At 51.7% G+C, this 18,011-nt stretch overlaps 1 protein-coding gene across 1 annotated transcript in view; it reads right to left on the minus strand.

Annotated features, from left to right (window-relative positions):
* Nucleotides 1-450: 450 nt before the first annotated feature.
* Efcab6 (EF-hand calcium binding domain 6) overlaps nucleotides 451-18,011 on the minus strand; it is a 182,008-nt gene continuing 164,447 nt past the window's right edge. The window contains exons 27-32 of the mRNA XM_032918784.1: nucleotides 14,488-14,715; nucleotides 5,671-5,913; nucleotides 4,654-4,804; nucleotides 4,304-4,488; nucleotides 2,012-2,161; nucleotides 451-874 (exon numbers count right to left, since the gene is read on the minus strand). Of these exons, the coding sequence (XP_032774675.1) occupies nucleotides 752-874; nucleotides 2,012-2,161; nucleotides 4,304-4,488; nucleotides 4,654-4,804; nucleotides 5,671-5,913; nucleotides 14,488-14,715 (1,080 nt within the window). The 3' untranslated portion in view covers nucleotides 451-751. The remainder of the gene's footprint in view (nucleotides 875-2,011; nucleotides 2,162-4,303; nucleotides 4,489-4,653; nucleotides 4,805-5,670; nucleotides 5,914-14,487; nucleotides 14,716-18,011) is intronic.

The raw sequence follows: 18,011 nt of genomic DNA on the forward strand, positions 1-18,011 counted from the left end.
CTAGCACTGAGGAAAGTCGGTGGGAACAAGAGGGCAGGAACTGAAGCAGAGGCCACAGGGGAACACTGCCTACTAGCTTGTTCCCTGATGGCTTGCTCAGCCGCTTTCTTATATGATTTAAGACCACCTGTCCAGGGATACAGTCCACAGTGGGCTGGAGCTGGGCTTTCCCACAGCAATCATTAATCAAGGAAATGCCCTACAGACTTGCCTACAGGCCAATCTGGTGGAGGAAGTTTTCCAGTGGAGGTTCCTCCTCTCCGATGACTCGGGCTTGTGCCAAGTTGGCAAAACAAACTACCCAGGATGGACATGGCCATGGGGCTACAGGTCCTATCTAAGACAGAAAGTGGGCACGCAGAGGCAGCCTTGACCGTTGAGTAATGGTGTAGGGGCTGTGGATAGGAGGGGGTGCCCTGCAGGCAGTCGTGAACAAACCCCCAAGAATCCCAAGTTTTAAAACATTTTATTAGTCGTCGTTCTTTTAAAGACTCAAGAGTCATTCCCACAAAGACTATTTTATTTGCTCAAACTAACGAGTGAAGAGCGCCCGAGGCCAGCGGCCGCCCTGTGGCCATCCAGAGAGGCCTCAGTGAGGGTTAGAGCAGGAGCCTGCACATCCTGAGAGTCTGGTGATGGTAGGGTTGGGTTCTGAAGCAGCTCTGGGGAATTCACTCATTGTCTGGTTTTACTAAGCTTGGGGACAGACCCTGATGGCCCATCTGTCCCCAGTGCTGCCCCGTCTGGATGCCTACTGCAGGAAGGCACGCAGAAAGTCGTTGTAGGAAATCTTGGAAGAGAGCGATTTGTCGTAGTACTCGAGCACGTGGAAGAACTCCTCCTCCGACAGGTTGATGCTGAACTGCCGCAGCACCTGGGGCAGGAGGATGGTTAGCAGGAGGAGCGTCAGGCCAACCCTCACCCTCCATCCACAGACTCAGGGCATAGTGCGGCCCTGGCTGAGGATTCTAGGTGCCCACTGTTGCCATCTCTCTCCTCCTCGGTGGCAGAACCCTTCCCTCCCAAGGGAAGGGAAGGGGTAGGCCTTTTTCTTAATATCTTGGACCATGAGGTCAGGGAGGAAGCTGGGTGCTGAGGGAGGCAGAACCCCACTGCTGTGTCAGCTCTGGACATCTCCACAGGAAGAAAGAGATTTCCTCCCGGAGCTGCTCTTGCCTTGTTCACCCTCAGCCCAGACAAATCCTGCTAGAGATCCCTAGCAATGTGTAGAAATCAGGTTATAGGTTTCTCCTCTGTGGCTGATGTTAGCATTCATTTCTAAGGAGATGTATCATGGGTTAAAAGACCCCAGGGCCCCTGGATTGAGGGCAGCTGGTGGACATTGGGTCCAGTGGGAGAGAGCAGAAGAAAAAACTGCGCCCCAACTCACACCCATCTGTCCTCTCCACCCCAACTGACTCTGCTAGAGATGTTCCCATCTTACCATCTTCTCTGCTTGCCTCACCCTGGGTTCCTGGGAAGGGGAAGAGAGCCTTCTCTTATGGCCTCCCATTCTTGACAGACTAAGACAGAGTCCCTGGCCAGGAATGGCCCCAGGGTGCATGGGAGCTGGGTATGAGTTGGGTTGTGGGTGGGGGAGCTGAGGATGGCTTCAGAGTTACCTGGCACCCAGGACTGGCAACGCTCCAATGTGCACTGTGGGGTGGGGTGGGGCTCCCTGTGTGGGAAGCCTGTATCACGTACACACTGTTGGGCTGTCCCAATAGTCCCAGGACTGTGACAAGACACAGGAGCAGGTCTCAGGCCTGGACAGGGGCCTATCAATAGCAGTAGTGTAGTCTCAAAAGAAACAAAGGTACGGAACACACAGAGACAGACAGACAGACAGACACGCACACACACACACCCTGAAAGTTTCCAGAAACCTTTAGGGAGAAGAATCTATAGTGTCCAAGTGAGGGACAAGCAGGCCACTTCATGAGCCAGCACAGGGTCCCTTTAGATCTCCCTATGCTACTGGCCTTCCACGCTTGTCCAGAGAGAGTCTCACCTTCCTGAAGTCAGCCACACTCAGGAGCCCCGTTCCATTCTCATCATAGGTCTTGAAGGTACGCCGCATGGGCCTCCAGCAGTGGACGATCTTGGGCTGGATCCGTAGCAAGGCTGAGTAAAAGGAAGATGTCTCCACACCAGCTTCTTTCTAGAACAGAGATGGAGACTGAACATGAGCCCTGGGATGGAGACGCTGCACACTGCCTCTTCAGCCAGAGCCTGGCTCTGCTCTGCCTCTCTGTAATGAGGGTTATTCAGATCTACCACTTCAGAGACGCTGAGCTCCCACAAACTGGGGTTGGGGGAGCTGCTTCCCACCTCCAGCACTCAGAGGGGGGAACCTTGAGGCTGAAAAAGGGGACATGATCCCAGCTCTGATTCAGCCATGGCAGGTCCCATTTGCAAGAAGAGGCCTGTGTGGACACTAGGTCAATTTCAAAGTCACACTGAGGTAAGACAATGGCTACCTCTTCTTGTAGGTTGTTAGGATGAAAGGTATTTGAAAAGCCACAGGGTACAACTGCATGTGGTAACGAGGAGTCTCCCAACGCTGTGCTAATTCCTTTAGGTGCTACGGGATGAAGACAGGATGTCTGAGTGTTCTAGCCCCAACACGTGTCTGCATTGTCACGGAGGTGAGTTACAGGCAACAGTGTGAACCGAGTCCTAGGAAGGCTTAGTTGCGACATGGCGCTGCATAAAACAGACTATCTCACTCAGCACCTGGGACAGAGGCACAGCACCACCACCACCACCACCACCACCACCACCACCACCACCACCACCTTCACCACCAGAGTCTTGGAGCTTTGAAAGCTGCCTGTCTGTCTGTCTGCCTGCCTGCCTGCCTGCCTGCCTGCCTGGGCCCTGTGGAACCTGGCTCACCCACACCGGTGCCCAACCCAAGCCAACCCTGCCGCTGCCTGTAGCCCAAGCTGCCTCCCCATGGCATGCCTGCCCCTGCTGTTGAAGACATGGTTGATGGACACCTGGGACAGGGGGAGTCCAGTGGCTGTGTTCTGGGATAGCGGGCAAGAACCTGGTCTCCTTGTACCACTCAAACGCCCGCTATGGCCCTCCAGATTCTCTCGGGAGGGGATGGGTCTGAGGCTCCATCTGCTCCGGACAGTGTCAGAAGAGGCGTCAGCAAGCTCTTCCCCACAGAGTCCCTTCATCTACTCCTCACAGAACATTCTAGCTTGTTTCTAGAAGGGGAAACTGAGGCTAGAGGAGCAGGAGACTAGAGAGAGAATTTGCCAAGAGAATCCAAGGAGGACGAGAACAGCCTCTTCTACGTAGAAGGCTGGGCTTGGCTTCGCCCGCCTCCGGTGGGTAAGCAGCAGTGGATGCTGGCTCTCGCCAGAACTTCCTGTGTGCAGCTTCCTGCATGGGTTTTAGGATGGCCCTCTTGCCCCAGTCCCTGTAATAGCTGCCCAGGAGGGTTGGGGGCGGGAGGGGTGAGGTTATTGGCCTCCACTGAGCTGTGAGGAGTTTTGGAACTGGATTTGCTTGCTCCTGGGCCTTCTGCGAGCGACTCAAGCAAGCTCCCCACTCTACTCCCCAGCCTGGCTGCGCTCCCAATCTAGCTCAGACAAACCTGACTCAGTGTTACAGACAATGGGGCAGAAGCATAGGGCACACTTTGTAGCTTCACGCTCTGCAGGTTTGAGCGGGACGAGGGTGCGATAGAAAAGCTTGGGTGGTGCTGGGTGGGGCCTTGTGTCTACTTGCACAGTTGAGGGTGAAGACATCTATTTGCAGGGATAGAGTGCTGCTCAAGCCCCACCCACACTTAGCCCAGGCCCCATCCCTGGTTGTGCACTCCAGCCAAGCTCTGAGGTTTAGTTGCGCTCTGGGCCCTGGGCTCACATCCCTACTTTGCCCTTTCTTCAACCCTCAGGGCACCGTGTGAGAGGAAGCACTGCCCCGCTCTGGGGCTCTGGGTGGCTGTCTGCCACCAAAAGACCGTTAGGCCCCAGGTTCCAGCTTCTGGGCTGTATCTCTGGTCCCTGACCCCAGAGTTCCAGCGGCAGAAGATTTCTTTCCACCGACCTTAAGGAAATTAAGCTTCCGAGTCATTTTAACATCCACAGTTAGATCTGTCCCCATTGCCCTACCCTACGTGCAGGCATACACCTTGACACACTACCCCAACTGACCTGCAGTCAGAGATCCAAGGGGGCATTTGTGAGGAGATGGGGGTTGGGCCGTGACCAGCAGCCCTTGGAGATCTAGCTCCCCCTGTACTGCCAGGTTCGGGACCCCTGGGGCTCTGGGCTGAAACACCTACCATCTTGTCTGCATTCTGAATTCTCATCCTCCGCATCAGAGAGGTCTCCTTGGCCTTCAGCAGCAGGACGCAGCTCTGGATGAAGTCACAGTAGGCGAACTTGCCGTTGTTCTTCATGTCGTACTTGACGAGGAGCTGCTGGCTCTCCTCCCTGCTGATGTCCAGCTTGAACTTCTCCACGAGAGCTGAGGACCAAGCAGCCCGCGGCACAGTTGGTGAGGATGCACCCGTTTCTTGCTCTCGCTTAGCTGCTGCCCGGCTTGCCCCGTAAGCACCCACAGGTCCCCCCACCCCACCTCTCCCAGGAAGGCTGATGGGAATGCATGTCTCCCGGGGCCGGAGTCACAAACCCAGGAACTCTGCTGCGGTGATGCTGCCCTGCTTGTCCGTGTCCTTCTCCTTGCACTCCTTCAGCAGCTCCCGCCAGCAGCCCTGGATCTGTTTGCGGAGCCTGCTCTCGATGGGCTCGCAGTTCTGTAGGGGTGGGGTGCCCACTGGGGTCTGTGGGGAGGGACAGAGTCAGTCTTTCAACTGGAGGGTCTCATGGGGGCAGTCGTGGGCTGCAAGTCAGCTAGGCAGGTGGCAGGACAGGAGAGAAGCTTTTTACCTCCTCTGGTGGGCCATCTCAAGCCAACGCATAACAATGGGCTTTGGAACTATCTATGTAACTTCCTTTTAGAGGACGGCCCTTCTCCTTGCCCTTCCAAACTTTCAGAACTCCCCACACTCCTTGGCTTGGTGTCCCTTCCACCCTCAAGGCCAGCCTTTCTCAGGGGTCTCTCCTTAACACTACACTCATTTCCCCCAAATTCCCTGCTTAAAGCCTTTGGGTGCTGGTGGCCGTCTCTCTGCTGACCTCCACTGACCTCAGCGTGGGGAGACTAGCAGGTGGCGATTTCTAAGATACTTCTGGCACATTCTACACCACCTCTGACCTCGCTGAAGACCATAGTCACTGTCACCCTGACATCTGTGACAACATAGCAGGACTTCTGTCCATTTTGAGATATAGCAAACACCTAAGTGCCTAGTAGGTGACAGGAGACCGTTCTGATGATTCGGTCTACAGCTCAGGGCTCTATGTCAGACTGAGGACTGAGGCCCAGGAAGACACACCATCGGCCTCACCTGGCTCAGCTGTAAAATGGGAACATGTTCACCTGAGGGTGGTGCCCAAGCTCTCTCTTCCTCCTTCTGGCCCCTTCTAAGTTCCCCTCCCCTGCCAGAAACTAAACCTGGAGCCTACCCCAGGCTCATGAGTCCAGTTTCTTGGTTACCTGCAGGCTCCCGGGTGAAACACTGGGGCCCCTGTGTTGGCAGACCTGACTGGAGGTGACATGGGGGTACTTGTCAGGATGGGAACTCACACAGGGATGGCTTTGTGATTTCAGTCCCGCTCTGAGGTCCCGAGAAGGAGAGCTGAGGGTGGACCTGGCCCCTTGGGAGACCTCTGGAGCGCTGCTTCCCCGCTGGGCAACCATTGAATCTCCAGAGTCGCCTGCGGCCATGGGCGGTGAGGGCACCCTCTCGGTGCTCAACTTGCTGAGGAAATCTTGGTACTTGAGCCTCCCCTTGGCATTGACAGGCATCTCACTCCATAGTCTGTCAAACTAATGGCAGCAAGTCAGTCCCACTCAAGGGAGGGTGAACCCAGCCAGAGTCTCTCGGGAGTCCTGGCAAAGTGGGGTCAAAGGCGATAGGATGTGACCGCAGACCAGGGTTCATGTCAACTTAAAAAATAATAAAGGAAGAGAAATCCATTGGCTCTCTCAGGATAGAAGCCTCTGGAAGACTGGGGGAAAGAGGCAAGACAAGAGGATTATTCATGGCTTCCGCAGGACATTTTTTAATTGAATTGGGTCCTCAGTGAGCAGTTTAAGGCCATTAAATCTTGTGATTAGTCACAGTGACCGAGCTGTGGTGCATAAAAACATTTTAGGAGAAAATGCAAATCAAACCAGAGCCCACCTTGGTCCCAGGGAAGCTGAGGCCTCGTTTCTCAGCCTTCCCTGTGCACCTGAGTCACGGTGGCTTGCAGGTGCCACCAGCCTTTCCACCTCAGCCTTTGCAGCCACAGTTTATTTCACCCCCAGGTAAGAAATAGCCTTGCAAGGGAGGAGGCGGCATTTGGAAAACCAGGGAGATGTTTATGGCTTTGCATGGTGGCTGGCTGATGCCACAGACCCTATCAAAACTACACAAGGGATGGGACCAGGTGATAGGCGGTTTTTGATGATTACAGGGCCTTTGGGCTCTTGTCCCCTCCTCCTCCCTGTCTGAGAAAATCCCCAGAGGCCAGTAGGCTGGGGACAGTTTTCTGATCCCCTTGTGGTCTAGAGGCCTCCAGAAACAGTCTGCTCCTGGGTTTTTCCAGGAGTTTTTCCACAGCAAATGAGCAACTCTTAGGCTCCATCTAAAGTCCCCGGATGCTTGTTAGCTGCCACACCAGCTGACTCGGGTTCAGCAAGGCGGGTGCCTCTCTGGAGTTGGAGTTAGGGCACCTGTAGGTCTGCGCCACCCTGATGTACGTGTGCGCAGGCAGGCAGCTGCCAGGTGTGGGATTTACAAACAGGGGCTCCCTCATACCAAGCATATTCCCAGAGGGGGATGTCTGTAGCTGAGAGGATTGCAAGTCATTGAGAAAATTAAAAACAACCCATGGTGGGTAATAAGACTCCACACAGTTGATGAGCTTGGAGGTGGACCAGCCCAGGGCTTCTCTAGCTCCAGAAAGCAGAGTCCCTCAGGGAGTCTGCTAGGCCCTGCCCACGGAGTTCTGATTCAACTTCAGAACCTATAGGAAGATTGAAAAGGATTGAAAATGTACAAGATTCTGCCAAGAAGCAATTGTAGTGGGTTAGCTCCCACCCCGGAGGCTGAAAGGCCCTCAGGGTTCCGCCACGTAGCCTCTACTTCACTCCCTGGTCTCCAGCACCAGCCCCTTTTAGAAGTCATGAGGCTCACAGTGCCCGTCATCTTGCTCTCTCATCTGCCAGCTGGGACAGTCACTCTCCTGAGCCACTTGGCTTCAGGCCTCCCTGGTCCTGCCCCCTAGTCCCAACTCGTCCATGGTGTTCTGAGGAGCCCTCTCTGTCCTCAAAAAAAACCCCCACATCCTCAAGCTCCCTCTGATCCCAGGTCTGGCTGAAGCTATTGCTGAAGATAGTTGGAGTCTCTGAAACCCCACAGCTCCTTTGTGTCAGCTGCAGAGGTGGCCTGCTCCACTGTTTGTCCTTCAACATGGATACCATGTCTTCTGCTGTCCTCTTTGGCCAATGCATTTCTGAAGACAACTGAAGTTCCCTGTAACCCCCGACTCCTTGTTCTTACTGTGGTTTCTATTGCTGTGATGAAACACCATGACCATTCGAGGTCGAGCTTGTGTCAGCCACTCAGAGGGTCACGCCTACAGGTGGCATGACTGTGGTGGCCCTGGAAGTCTTCTCTCCAAACACTGCTCTCTCTGCCCATCCCTGAACCATCTGAAGGCTCACCTGACTCTCAGGTGCTCACTCCCACCTCTCCTGAGCTCGCCTGGCAAAGGTGACTTCAGAACTAAAGGCAGCAACAGTGTAACAGTGCCCAGATAAACTCAGCCTGATAATGGCTTTCAGAGAAACAAAATCACGCCTGTATGAAGGAGCAAGTTACCATGGACAAGCCAAGGCTGACTGTGCCTTCAGAGATCATATAGCAGAGATCATAACTGATCTTTGTTAAAATCAAGCATTAAAGACATGATTGGCAGACAAGGAAAATAAAGTTCCTTGAAATGAAAAAAGCAATCACTGAAAAAACTCAAAACAATCAAGGTATGGATTAATAACAGATCAGGTATGGCCAGCGAGAGCGTTGAGCAGCGTGGAGGTGGGCTGGTGAAAGTCTATAGCCTTCGCAGCAGAGCCATCTGGAAATTCTGCTGAGCTTTTGCAGCTGTGTCCCACAGAGCAGCAACAGAAACCAAGAGCGAGCAGAGTGAAAAATTGCCACTTCATCTTTGAAAAATTCACATTTTTTACCTACAAAAGTTATCTTTGTAAAAATGGCAAAAAGGCATGTTTACATAAAAACTGAATTTATCATTTACAGATCACAATCAATGGCCATAGGTCAAAGAAGAAAAAATATAAGAGGTCTCCAGTGGAATAGGTAAAAAAGGCAACACTGAACAAACACCAGTGGGATCAGTGAGCCAGGGGGATTTAATTTGTAGGGAAAAACCACAAGAAAGATAAAATACTAATAACAGTAACACAAAGTCCAAGGAGCCCATTGAGTCACAGCAAGTCAATATCCTCCTCATAACCAGGAGAACCAGGGAACATGGTTTTAAAAATGGTAAAATTTAAGGTAACAGCTATTTATTGACTAAGAAAGTATGTTGCTTTTGACAACGATGTTAGAAAAGGTGTTTTTAAAGCTTAATCCAAATTATGTCAAGAAACTACATTTTTCAAATATAAAGAAAATGAGCATGAGCATGGTGGGAAGCTGGGTTCTCAGATAACAGAAGTCAACAGAGACAACAGCAACAACAATAAATGTAAATGTGCCAAACACTCAATGTAAAAAGGCAGGGATTACTAGAGAGGATGTTTAACAATCCATTTATGTGCTGTTCATAGAGTCTGCATACAAAACAAAAGTGTTGGCCATGTAAAAGACTTGAAGAAATTTAAATAGATATACCAAACTGAATCTAAATGAAAGAAAGGCCCAGAGACCATGCTACTGTCATACTAAATAGACTATAAAATTAAAAATATTTTCTTAGAACTTGATATATCTAACAGAGTTGCAAGTATCCACATCTCACAGCTGCTGATGGGCCAAGCTAATGAAGAGAATACTTTTAGCGGAGGCTAAAAGTAACAGCTGGTTTCAATCAGCAGGTGTAGACTACTTCATAATGCTCCATTCAAAACATCTCGCTACAAATGACACATTTGTAAAGAATGACCACACATCCAATCTCAGATAATTCTAATAACTGATAAGATCCAGTACCATTCTCTAATTAAAATCATGTTCATTTATAAGTTAATAACTCTTTAAAAACACATTCATTCAGAAACAAAAAAAAACCCAAAAAACAAAAAACCTACCCATATTTCTAAATCAAAGGACCCAGCATGGGAATAAGAGACTAGGAGCTCCATTATAATTTTACAACTATGTATCAAAATTTGGATGCAGCTAAAGTAGTAATTAGACAGAAATGTACAGTTTTAAATGCCTATTATGGAAAGAAGAGCAGCTGAAATTCAAAGCCTGCATCCAACCTATGCCAAGGCAGAGGGAACAAGAGAGGGCAGCAATAACAGCAGAAGCCCAGCAAGCTGGAAGCTGAGCTTCAGAAAATATTAAGAGGGTGCAGACAGGGCTGCAGTAGGAAACCGTGTGCAGGCTGGTCCAGCTGTGTGGTATATACATGGTGAGAACTGACAAGAAGATATAGATACCATGGTCAGTCAGTGTATGCCAATCAGATAATTAAAAAGCGGACAAGTTCTTGTAAGCTACCAAAACAGATAAGCCTGAGTAGTCCTGTAACCATCAGAGAGACACTGGCAAGTTAAAGACCTCCCTTATGGAAACTTTGGGCCCTGGGAGGCTTGTGGGCATTTTTTACTTAGCTTTCAGGAAGCTGGTGGCCCAGTTCTGGCCTGGCCCCACTAACACAACAAAACAAATGCATAACCCAAGATTCCACCTACATAACTGCTGTGCTGTTGATTCAAACAAGACATGGATATCACAAGAAAGTACAGAAAAATGTCGCAAACACTGACACAAATTGTCACCAAAGTACCGGTCATAGAGCTTGGTTTAAAGAGAAAGAAAGCGGGGCGGGGCGGGGAGGGAAGGGGAGAAGAGGGAGAGTGTACATGTTTGTATGTACACATGTGGGAACCCGCCAAGGCCAGAAGAGGGCACTGGGCTCTCTGCAACTGACATTAGAGGCAGCTGTGAGCCACCATTTCAGTCAGAACCCAAGCCAGGTCCTTTGCAAGCTCAGTCAGTGTTCCTGACCACCAACTGCTGAGCCATCTCTCTAACTGCGGAAACACTGTCAACACACCCCGACCAAACCGTGCTCACAACAGGAGCACATGTTTGCTTTGCTGTCATAAGGCCTATGGGCACAGCTCACTGAATCGAGAAGTTGAGTGAGAAAAGCTAGATGTCTATCTCGATACATGTATACATGTAGGGGAAGCATTTGGCACCCACCCATGGTTGCTAGGTTTTAGAAAAGCAGGCAGGCAGAGAGGAGTTGCTCGGGAGCTCCTGACATTGGATATGAGAAGCTAACACTCTTGAGAAAGTACATTTAACCTCAAGCCTTCCTGTTCAGTCGAGGCTAGAACAGGGCAAATCATTGCCACAGCTCTGGTCCACAGGACTGTGGGATCTGGGCATTGTTACAAACAGGATAGAACCAAGAGGCCTGTAGGTTGAAAGGTCACCTGCCTGCTGCTCAGAACGGGCCCAAGGTAGGAGCCATGGCTGGCAAGACATAGCAATAACCGGATTTATGATGACAGCTATCAAACCTTAACTGAAGGTATGAAGTTACAAGTGTTTTCTTATAATCAAACCAAATAGGCTTTAAGGACACAGAGGATTCCAAACAGTAACAATACAGCGGAATGATATGGGGAGAGACTGGTCAGTAGACAGGAAGCTCTCTTAGTGCAATCCAATAAAATGTGGCAGGTTCCCCTCTCCCACACTTGGACACAGGGGCTCATGAAGCCCAGTCAGGGAACTGGTTATGCTCCTGCCTCAGTACTGGTCTTACGGGCACCACCAGGACTTCCAGGGGAGCCAACGTGATGGCACTGAAACACCACAGAGAGCTGAGCTGGTTGAGGACACACCCGGCTGGACAGAGCACAGAGACCCGGGTGCTCCGTCTGGTGGAGCAGAGTGGAATTAGAACAGAGCTCCATGAAAAAAATGGCTGACAGACAGCGCGGATGCTGAAGATGGAGAAGGACGACAGAGTCCACAGCACCGAGGGGACCCACTTCACACAGGCGGACAAACAGGTACTGCCTGCGTAGCAAGAATGGAAAGCAAACGCTCCAGGAGAGAAGAGCTGGACCTGCAACCTTGGACAAGGTGAGGGCAGCTGAACCACAGCCCAGAGTGGAGCCAAGGATGAGTGAAAATACAGGGTCCACCCAACTGCAGGAGCACTGTAGAAAAGGACACACACACACTCACACTAACACATGCATGCACACATACACGAAGTGTGCACCCATTTGGGTGCACATACGTGTGCATACGTATGTTTACATACATGTGTGCACACCCTCTTGCACACTCATGCAAATACACAAATGCATACGCGGTTCAGAGCCAGCATCCCTCCAGCTTCTCCCCACTTCACTGTGGCTGCTTGGCCTTTTCTTGTGGTTCTTCCTGCTCCCTGAGGTCTCAGTCTCTGTCTCCCCCAGGCTCCGCCAGCCCTGACACCCTCGGCCTGCATCGTAAGTTCTTAGCCATGTACTTCTCTTCACCACTCCCACCTTGTACACCCACGCGGACAGCCCACCTTGGACCTCCTCGGCCTGTTCTGCCCAACATCAGCTCCTTGCTCTACTGCCACTCACAGAGCGCACAGCCACTCTCCGTGAACACTGTCACGTAATGTGGGATTCAGCTTTGATACCCTCGACACCTCTCCTTGTCCTTTCTGTCACTGGTCCACCTTGTTCCCCGCCCTTCCTCCCTCTATCCCCGCACAGCAGCCAGAGTGCCACTGTTTACAGTCACTGACCAGACCAACTGGAGAAGGGTAAGGACAGCCCTCTCACACCCCTGAGTAAAGAGAAAACTCTTCCAATCGATTCCCACCCCTACAGGACAGACTCCGGGCTTGGGCTCATTCCCGACTGCCCACCCCTCAAAGCACTGGCCAACCCCATAGCCTTTGTCATCCACGCCTCCTCTGCTCCCAGATAACCCTACCTAGTAGCCAGGTCTTCATTTCAAAGCTACCTGCTCAGAGAGCCTTCCCAACCCTGCTAGTAACAAACATGCCTCCTGTTCCCTGTACCCTTTTCCTGCCCTTAAAGAAACAGAGCAAAACCGTTGGCTAAGGCACTGTGTATTTTGCTTACGATGTTTACTGTCCAGATGATCTCTGACAAAGCAGATCCTTTGGGGACAGGGTGCAGCAGCTTTACCCTCAGGCTGCTGGCAGCTGCTCCTGGTTTGGGGTGCCCTTGTCTGCACTGCTCTGCTTCCATGGGCCTGCTTCCTGTTACCAGTGAGACCACTCCTCCCTATGGGGACCAGGCCATGCCCTCTCAGCCTCCACTGGTTCCATCCCGACAGTCTGGAGCCTGCACTTCCTCACGAGCCCTGCTCCACTGGCCTCTGCTGGGATGATTGTCTTGACTGCCAACTTGACAGGGTGTAGAATCACACAGGAGATGAGCCTCTGTGCATATGTGTGTGGAGCTTTCTGGATTAGACTAATTAAGGTGGGAAGACACACCCTAAATGTGAGCAGGACCATCCAATGGGCTATGGTCCCAGGCTGAATACAAGGTAGGAAGTGATCAGCCATCATTTTTCCCTGCTTCCTGGCTGTGCACACAACATGGTCATCTGCCTCTGGCCTCTGTTGCCATGCTTCCCCTCCATGACAGGCCGCACCTTCAAACCGTGAGCCAAAAGAAACCCTTCCTTCCCCACGTTGCATGTGTCAGCTATTATGTCACAGCAGCCGGGGACAATCTGTCTGTTGACAGCATCTCAGCTCCAGCCCTTGTGCATGGGTGGGCTTGCTGGGTCTGGGCATTTGCTGCACATCAAGGTTGGTGGCCATGTACCCAGAAACCTGCTCAGAGGCCAGGGCTTGGGTCAGGGGATCAGGGCCATGGAAACTGGGAGGATGGAGGGAGCAGAAAAGGCCAAGTGGGGCTGAGAAAAGCCTCCTTCTGCTTAGAATCTGAAAGGAGTAGGCGGCAAGAGATACAGGGGCCAGGTCCTGTCAGAGGGCAGAGAAGGCAGCTGGCTAGGGTGCCAGAAACATGGTGGGAAACATACAGAGATGCCAACTGGCTTTTCTGTGTCACAGAGGTACAGCTGGTCAGGTGTACAACTACACAGGTGCCCAGCTGGCCAGGTGCACCACTACACAGGTGCCTAGCTAGACAGGTGCAGAAGTCTGAGTTATTTTATTATCTGCAAGCATCTTTCTCACTTGCTAGGGGTGTCTGTTTTGGGGGAAAATCGCAAGCAAAATATTGAGAGATCCTCCCTCATGATAAGGCTAAATGTACAAGTTCCCTCACACCTCACACCTGCCTGTAAGGAGGGGCTGTGGTCTGTCATCTGAAGCAATAGCCAGGCAGACGTAGCTCTGATGGTGGATAGCTAACAACACATTTCACACAGACCCTTGACAGCCTGCACTGGAACTGTCCCCCCCCCCAGCGCTCTCGCTCCCGCCCCCAGAAGGCCGACTGTATCCACAGGTTTCCAAGCCCATGTCCCCTCCCCCAATCACAGAGCTCTGGAGAGCTGGATTCTTTTGAGCATGAGGTAAGTTTTTATCACGTGGTTGAGCTAGGTCATGGAAACAAGATGGCGGTTAATCAGTACTTAGTGCTCTGGCACCGTTGCCAATGTGAGTGGCACAGCGTGCTGCCCAGGATGTGACACAGAGAGGGAAATCAATGTCAATCATCCCAGTACCAGATGATCGTAGATGCAGGAGACTGGGAGCTGGGACTCATTTTAACAGCAAATGGGACATGAAGCTTGCCCTGACAGAAATGTTCAGAGATGTTAAAGCAACAGAGGCTTCCGTGAGTTTCGGTATGATTTACAACAAACTAAGACCCCAGAAGGGCATGGGAGCTCACAAGGCACTAATGGGGAGGCAGAAGAGGAAGATCGACCCAAGTCCAAGGTCAGTTTCCTCTACAAATCGAGTTCCAGGTTATTAAGGGTAATAATAATAATAATAATAATAATAATAATAATAATAATAATAATAAAGGGAGATCTTATGAGGGAGAAAGGAAGAGGAAGGGGAGGGTGAGGAAAGAGAAGGAGGAGGAAAAGAGAAGGGGGAGGGAGGAAATTACCTTAAGCAAAGCACAGTGGAGAGCTGTCTGCTCTGACACCTGCTTGGGGTGAGGGCGGCATACTCTTACCTGCTCGTCTGTCAGGATCTGCACGTGACGGGTGCAGATGGACCTGAACTCATCTCTGGAGACCGTGTTGCTTTTCAGGGTATCGAAGTTCTCAAACTCCTGGGCGATGGTGTGGTAGTGGGAAGTCACTGCCTTTTGCACCCGTGCTAAGATCTCTCTGCTGGATGTTTCTTTGGGGCATTCGGGAGGCGGGACCTTGGGCATGTTCTCTGCCCACTCATCAGCAGTCTGCAGAGAACAGAATGACAGTGGATCCGCTGAGTGAACAGTGGATGCCTCTTATCTCTGGGTGCAGGGGGGCATAGCTTAATGGGAAAGAGAGGAGCGGATGTGTCATGATTTCTAACAACAGGTCGGCCCAGCTGTGTGGAAGCCCAGGATCACTTGCCAGGAAAGTGGTCCCCAGGGTGAAACTCTGCCCTTGGAAGGTGGGCTGAGAAGCCCAAGGGGCCATGCACCATAAACTCTCTCCTGTTTCCTCTTGATGGCTGTTTCTTTGGGTTCGTTTAACACATCCAAGGGCTGAGGAGATGGCTCCGTTAGCAAAATGCTAACCGAATTAGATTAGCATAAGGACTTAAGCTGGATTCCCCACAACCCACAATGGTGAGTGGAGCTGTCCAGGGTTCTGGGGAGCCCGGCAGAGATGTACAACCTAGGCCAGGTTCAGGGACTTCTTGGACAGAAGCAAAGTTTCATCATAACTATGAGCAAGTGAAGGGCTTGCAGTTGGGGGGTCCCCTGAGGAGGACTAAACCCTACGTTCAGTGTCTGGTGCTTCACTATGGGGGGATAAGTGGAGTGGCAAGCCAGGAGCAGTCACTTACAAAACATCATCAAAGGGGCCGGGAAAACAGGCAGGGACTCTCAGCTTATTTGGGGTAGGGGAGGAGGGGAAGTGGCCAGGTCAGGTCTCTGGGGAGACTGGGCAGTAAGCTTCAGCCAGGCTTGGGAGACCAAAGGATGAAAGTGTGTGTTAGTAGAGGTTTTAGCCTACAACAGCTTTGACAGGGAAGGGACCTTGCTGAGTAAGCCAACCGTCTGAAGCGGGGTAGCATCAGAAGGTGATGCTGGCAAAGAAGACCTAAGCAAAGGGCAAGAGAGTGCAATACTGGCCTGGCCCTGGCCCACCTTGATGACGGTCTTATGATCCTTGCTTTGACACTGGCGCTTATCAGTGCTGTGCGAGGCAATCAGCAGGCTTTGACAATAAATGCTCCCAACTAATATTTCAAATTGGCCACACTTTAAGTAACCCAACAGTGATGTCTGCATGTTTTATGAAACTAGCAAACTGACAGCAACTGAGAGCACCCTCGGAAACAGACTACACATTCCACTCAGACCCCAGCCAGCTCCGACCACCCATGGGCACCAGAGTCATTGCTTGCCCGATTGGAATCATCCGGAAAGTAAATTGTCATCATTCTCTCCATTGGGAAAAACTGAGGTGGAATTTCTGGTGAGGCACATGCATTTCCAAACTCGGGTGGTTGGAAGGGTGAATCCCAGAGCTCGGCATCCCCTAGCATCCCTGCCCTTCCACAGGATGTCAGTGCCCACAGAGAAGAGGGCGGAGTCCTGACTGAGTCCAAAAGCACACTTGAAACACTGGGAGCTCAGTATGGGAGAAAGGGAGGCCTGGGGCTAGTCTCCACTACACTCCTGCTGGGCTGTAAGGCTCTATGAGAAAGGGCTTGCCCACTCTTTGCCTTTACTGAGGAGGAATAAAACTGTCCCAAGGAGAAGACCGTGAGGTGATGGACATGAAAAAATAACCCTTTGCAGTTCATTCTCTCCTCCTACCATTACACTGGTTCCAGTGGCTGAACTCGGGTCTCCAGGCTTGAGTAGCAATGCTGGCTCACTGTCAGCCTTAAATAGTCAGGCTTCATTTACTTATTTTGTGACTCATCTACGTAGCTCAGGCTGGCCTCACTCAGGGTCCCCATGCCTCAAGCTTCCCTGGGATGGGGTGACAGACGTGTACCTCCATGCCTCCCCTACTGTACCCATTTTTACAAGACCTGCTCCTTAAGATGAGGCAAGAACATGGAGAACAACATATTGAAGACATTACTGCTGTTAGATAGGCGAATCAACTAGAAAGTCTCCAAATGCTTGAGGACCGTGGTCCAATTTGAATTAAAACTGCTAGAGCAATTCCTGCCCCTGAGAGGCACTAGAGTTACAAGCCGAACTGAGGAGAGTTCCACATCATTCATCGATGACAGGCTGCTGACCCCACAGGTGAGATCCTGAGAGAAACCAAGCTTCCCGAGAGAAACCCACATTTACTGTGACTGGAATGAGTGGAGGGTGAGGCCACGCTCCTGATGGAGTCAAGCCACAAGCCCCTTTCAAGTTCCAAGAAATAAACCTTCTCTGGGGCTTGGGAAGATGGTTCAGTGGGTAAAGTACCTGCCACAGAGGCACACGAGGACCTGAAGTAGATCCCCAGGTCTTCCCCTAAGAGAGGGCAGGGCAGTGTGACCCTACAATCCCACACCCCTGGGGTTCACGGGCCAGCCAGCATAGACTAATGGAGTCTCAGGCCAGTGAGAGAGCCTATCTCCAACAAGGTGGATGGCTCCTGCGGACTAACAGCTGATGTACACAGTCTCCCTCTCTCCCCTCTATCCCTTCCTCCTCCTCTCCCCACACACCTTCACTGGATACTCGAGGTGGATGGGAATCAACAGACATTTTGACAATTACATCAATGATTGAAAAACACGCAGTCACCGCTTCTCGGCCTTTTGGCTAAGGTCAAGTGAAAAATACACGCTGTCTTGGAAAAGGCGTGGCCACAGGAGACTGAAGCTGGCTGCACCTGTGACTGGTGAGAGTCACAGAGCTTCGCTAAGACTCGCTCTGTGTTGGCGGGCATTGATTCTGCCCACCGGTGATTGAGCATCAGCCCCTCCTATGGAGCCTTTCCTAGACAGCGCTAGGCAGCAGTGCGGCTGCCTTAGGTGGATGGCCTCGGTGAGGGGTGGACCCAAACAAGATGTGGCTCATCAGTTTCATCAACGATCGCCCTTTCACCCTGAGCATCAAAGCGCGATCCTCTATGGCTTCTGCCTCAGCTCCTGGAAGCCCCAAGGCCTGCAGCCACCTGTGCTGAGTGTTTTCTGACTCCAGCCCTGGTCTCACCTCATGCTGATGAGGGGCGTGCTCCTCTGGGCCCTCTCCCAGAAGTGTGGACCAATCAAGGCCAGACCCTTATGAGCCCTAGGACAGGAGGCCAGCTTCACAATGGGCCCCTGCATTCTGTGACCTCACTCACCCTGTTCTTGCTGAAAGCCCCTGCCAGCTTGGGGAACACCAGGGCTACAGTGCTGCCCCGGGAGGCTGCAGGCCTTGTCTCCATTCCTCCTCCAGTCTGGCATCTTGGAGCCTCATCCACCCATCCCCTCCCTCATCTGTTTCCTGTCACACTTCTATTCTTACTTCACAGAGAGCAAGGGTCCCTGTCCTCTGTCTCCCAGAGAGACAGACAGACAGACAGACAGAGAGAGAGA

This window comes from Rattus rattus, chromosome 1 (assembly GCF_011064425.1).
Source record: "Rattus rattus isolate New Zealand chromosome 1, Rrattus_CSIRO_v1, whole genome shotgun sequence".
NCBI classification, from domain to species: Eukaryota; Metazoa; Chordata; class Mammalia; order Rodentia; family Muridae; genus Rattus; species Rattus rattus.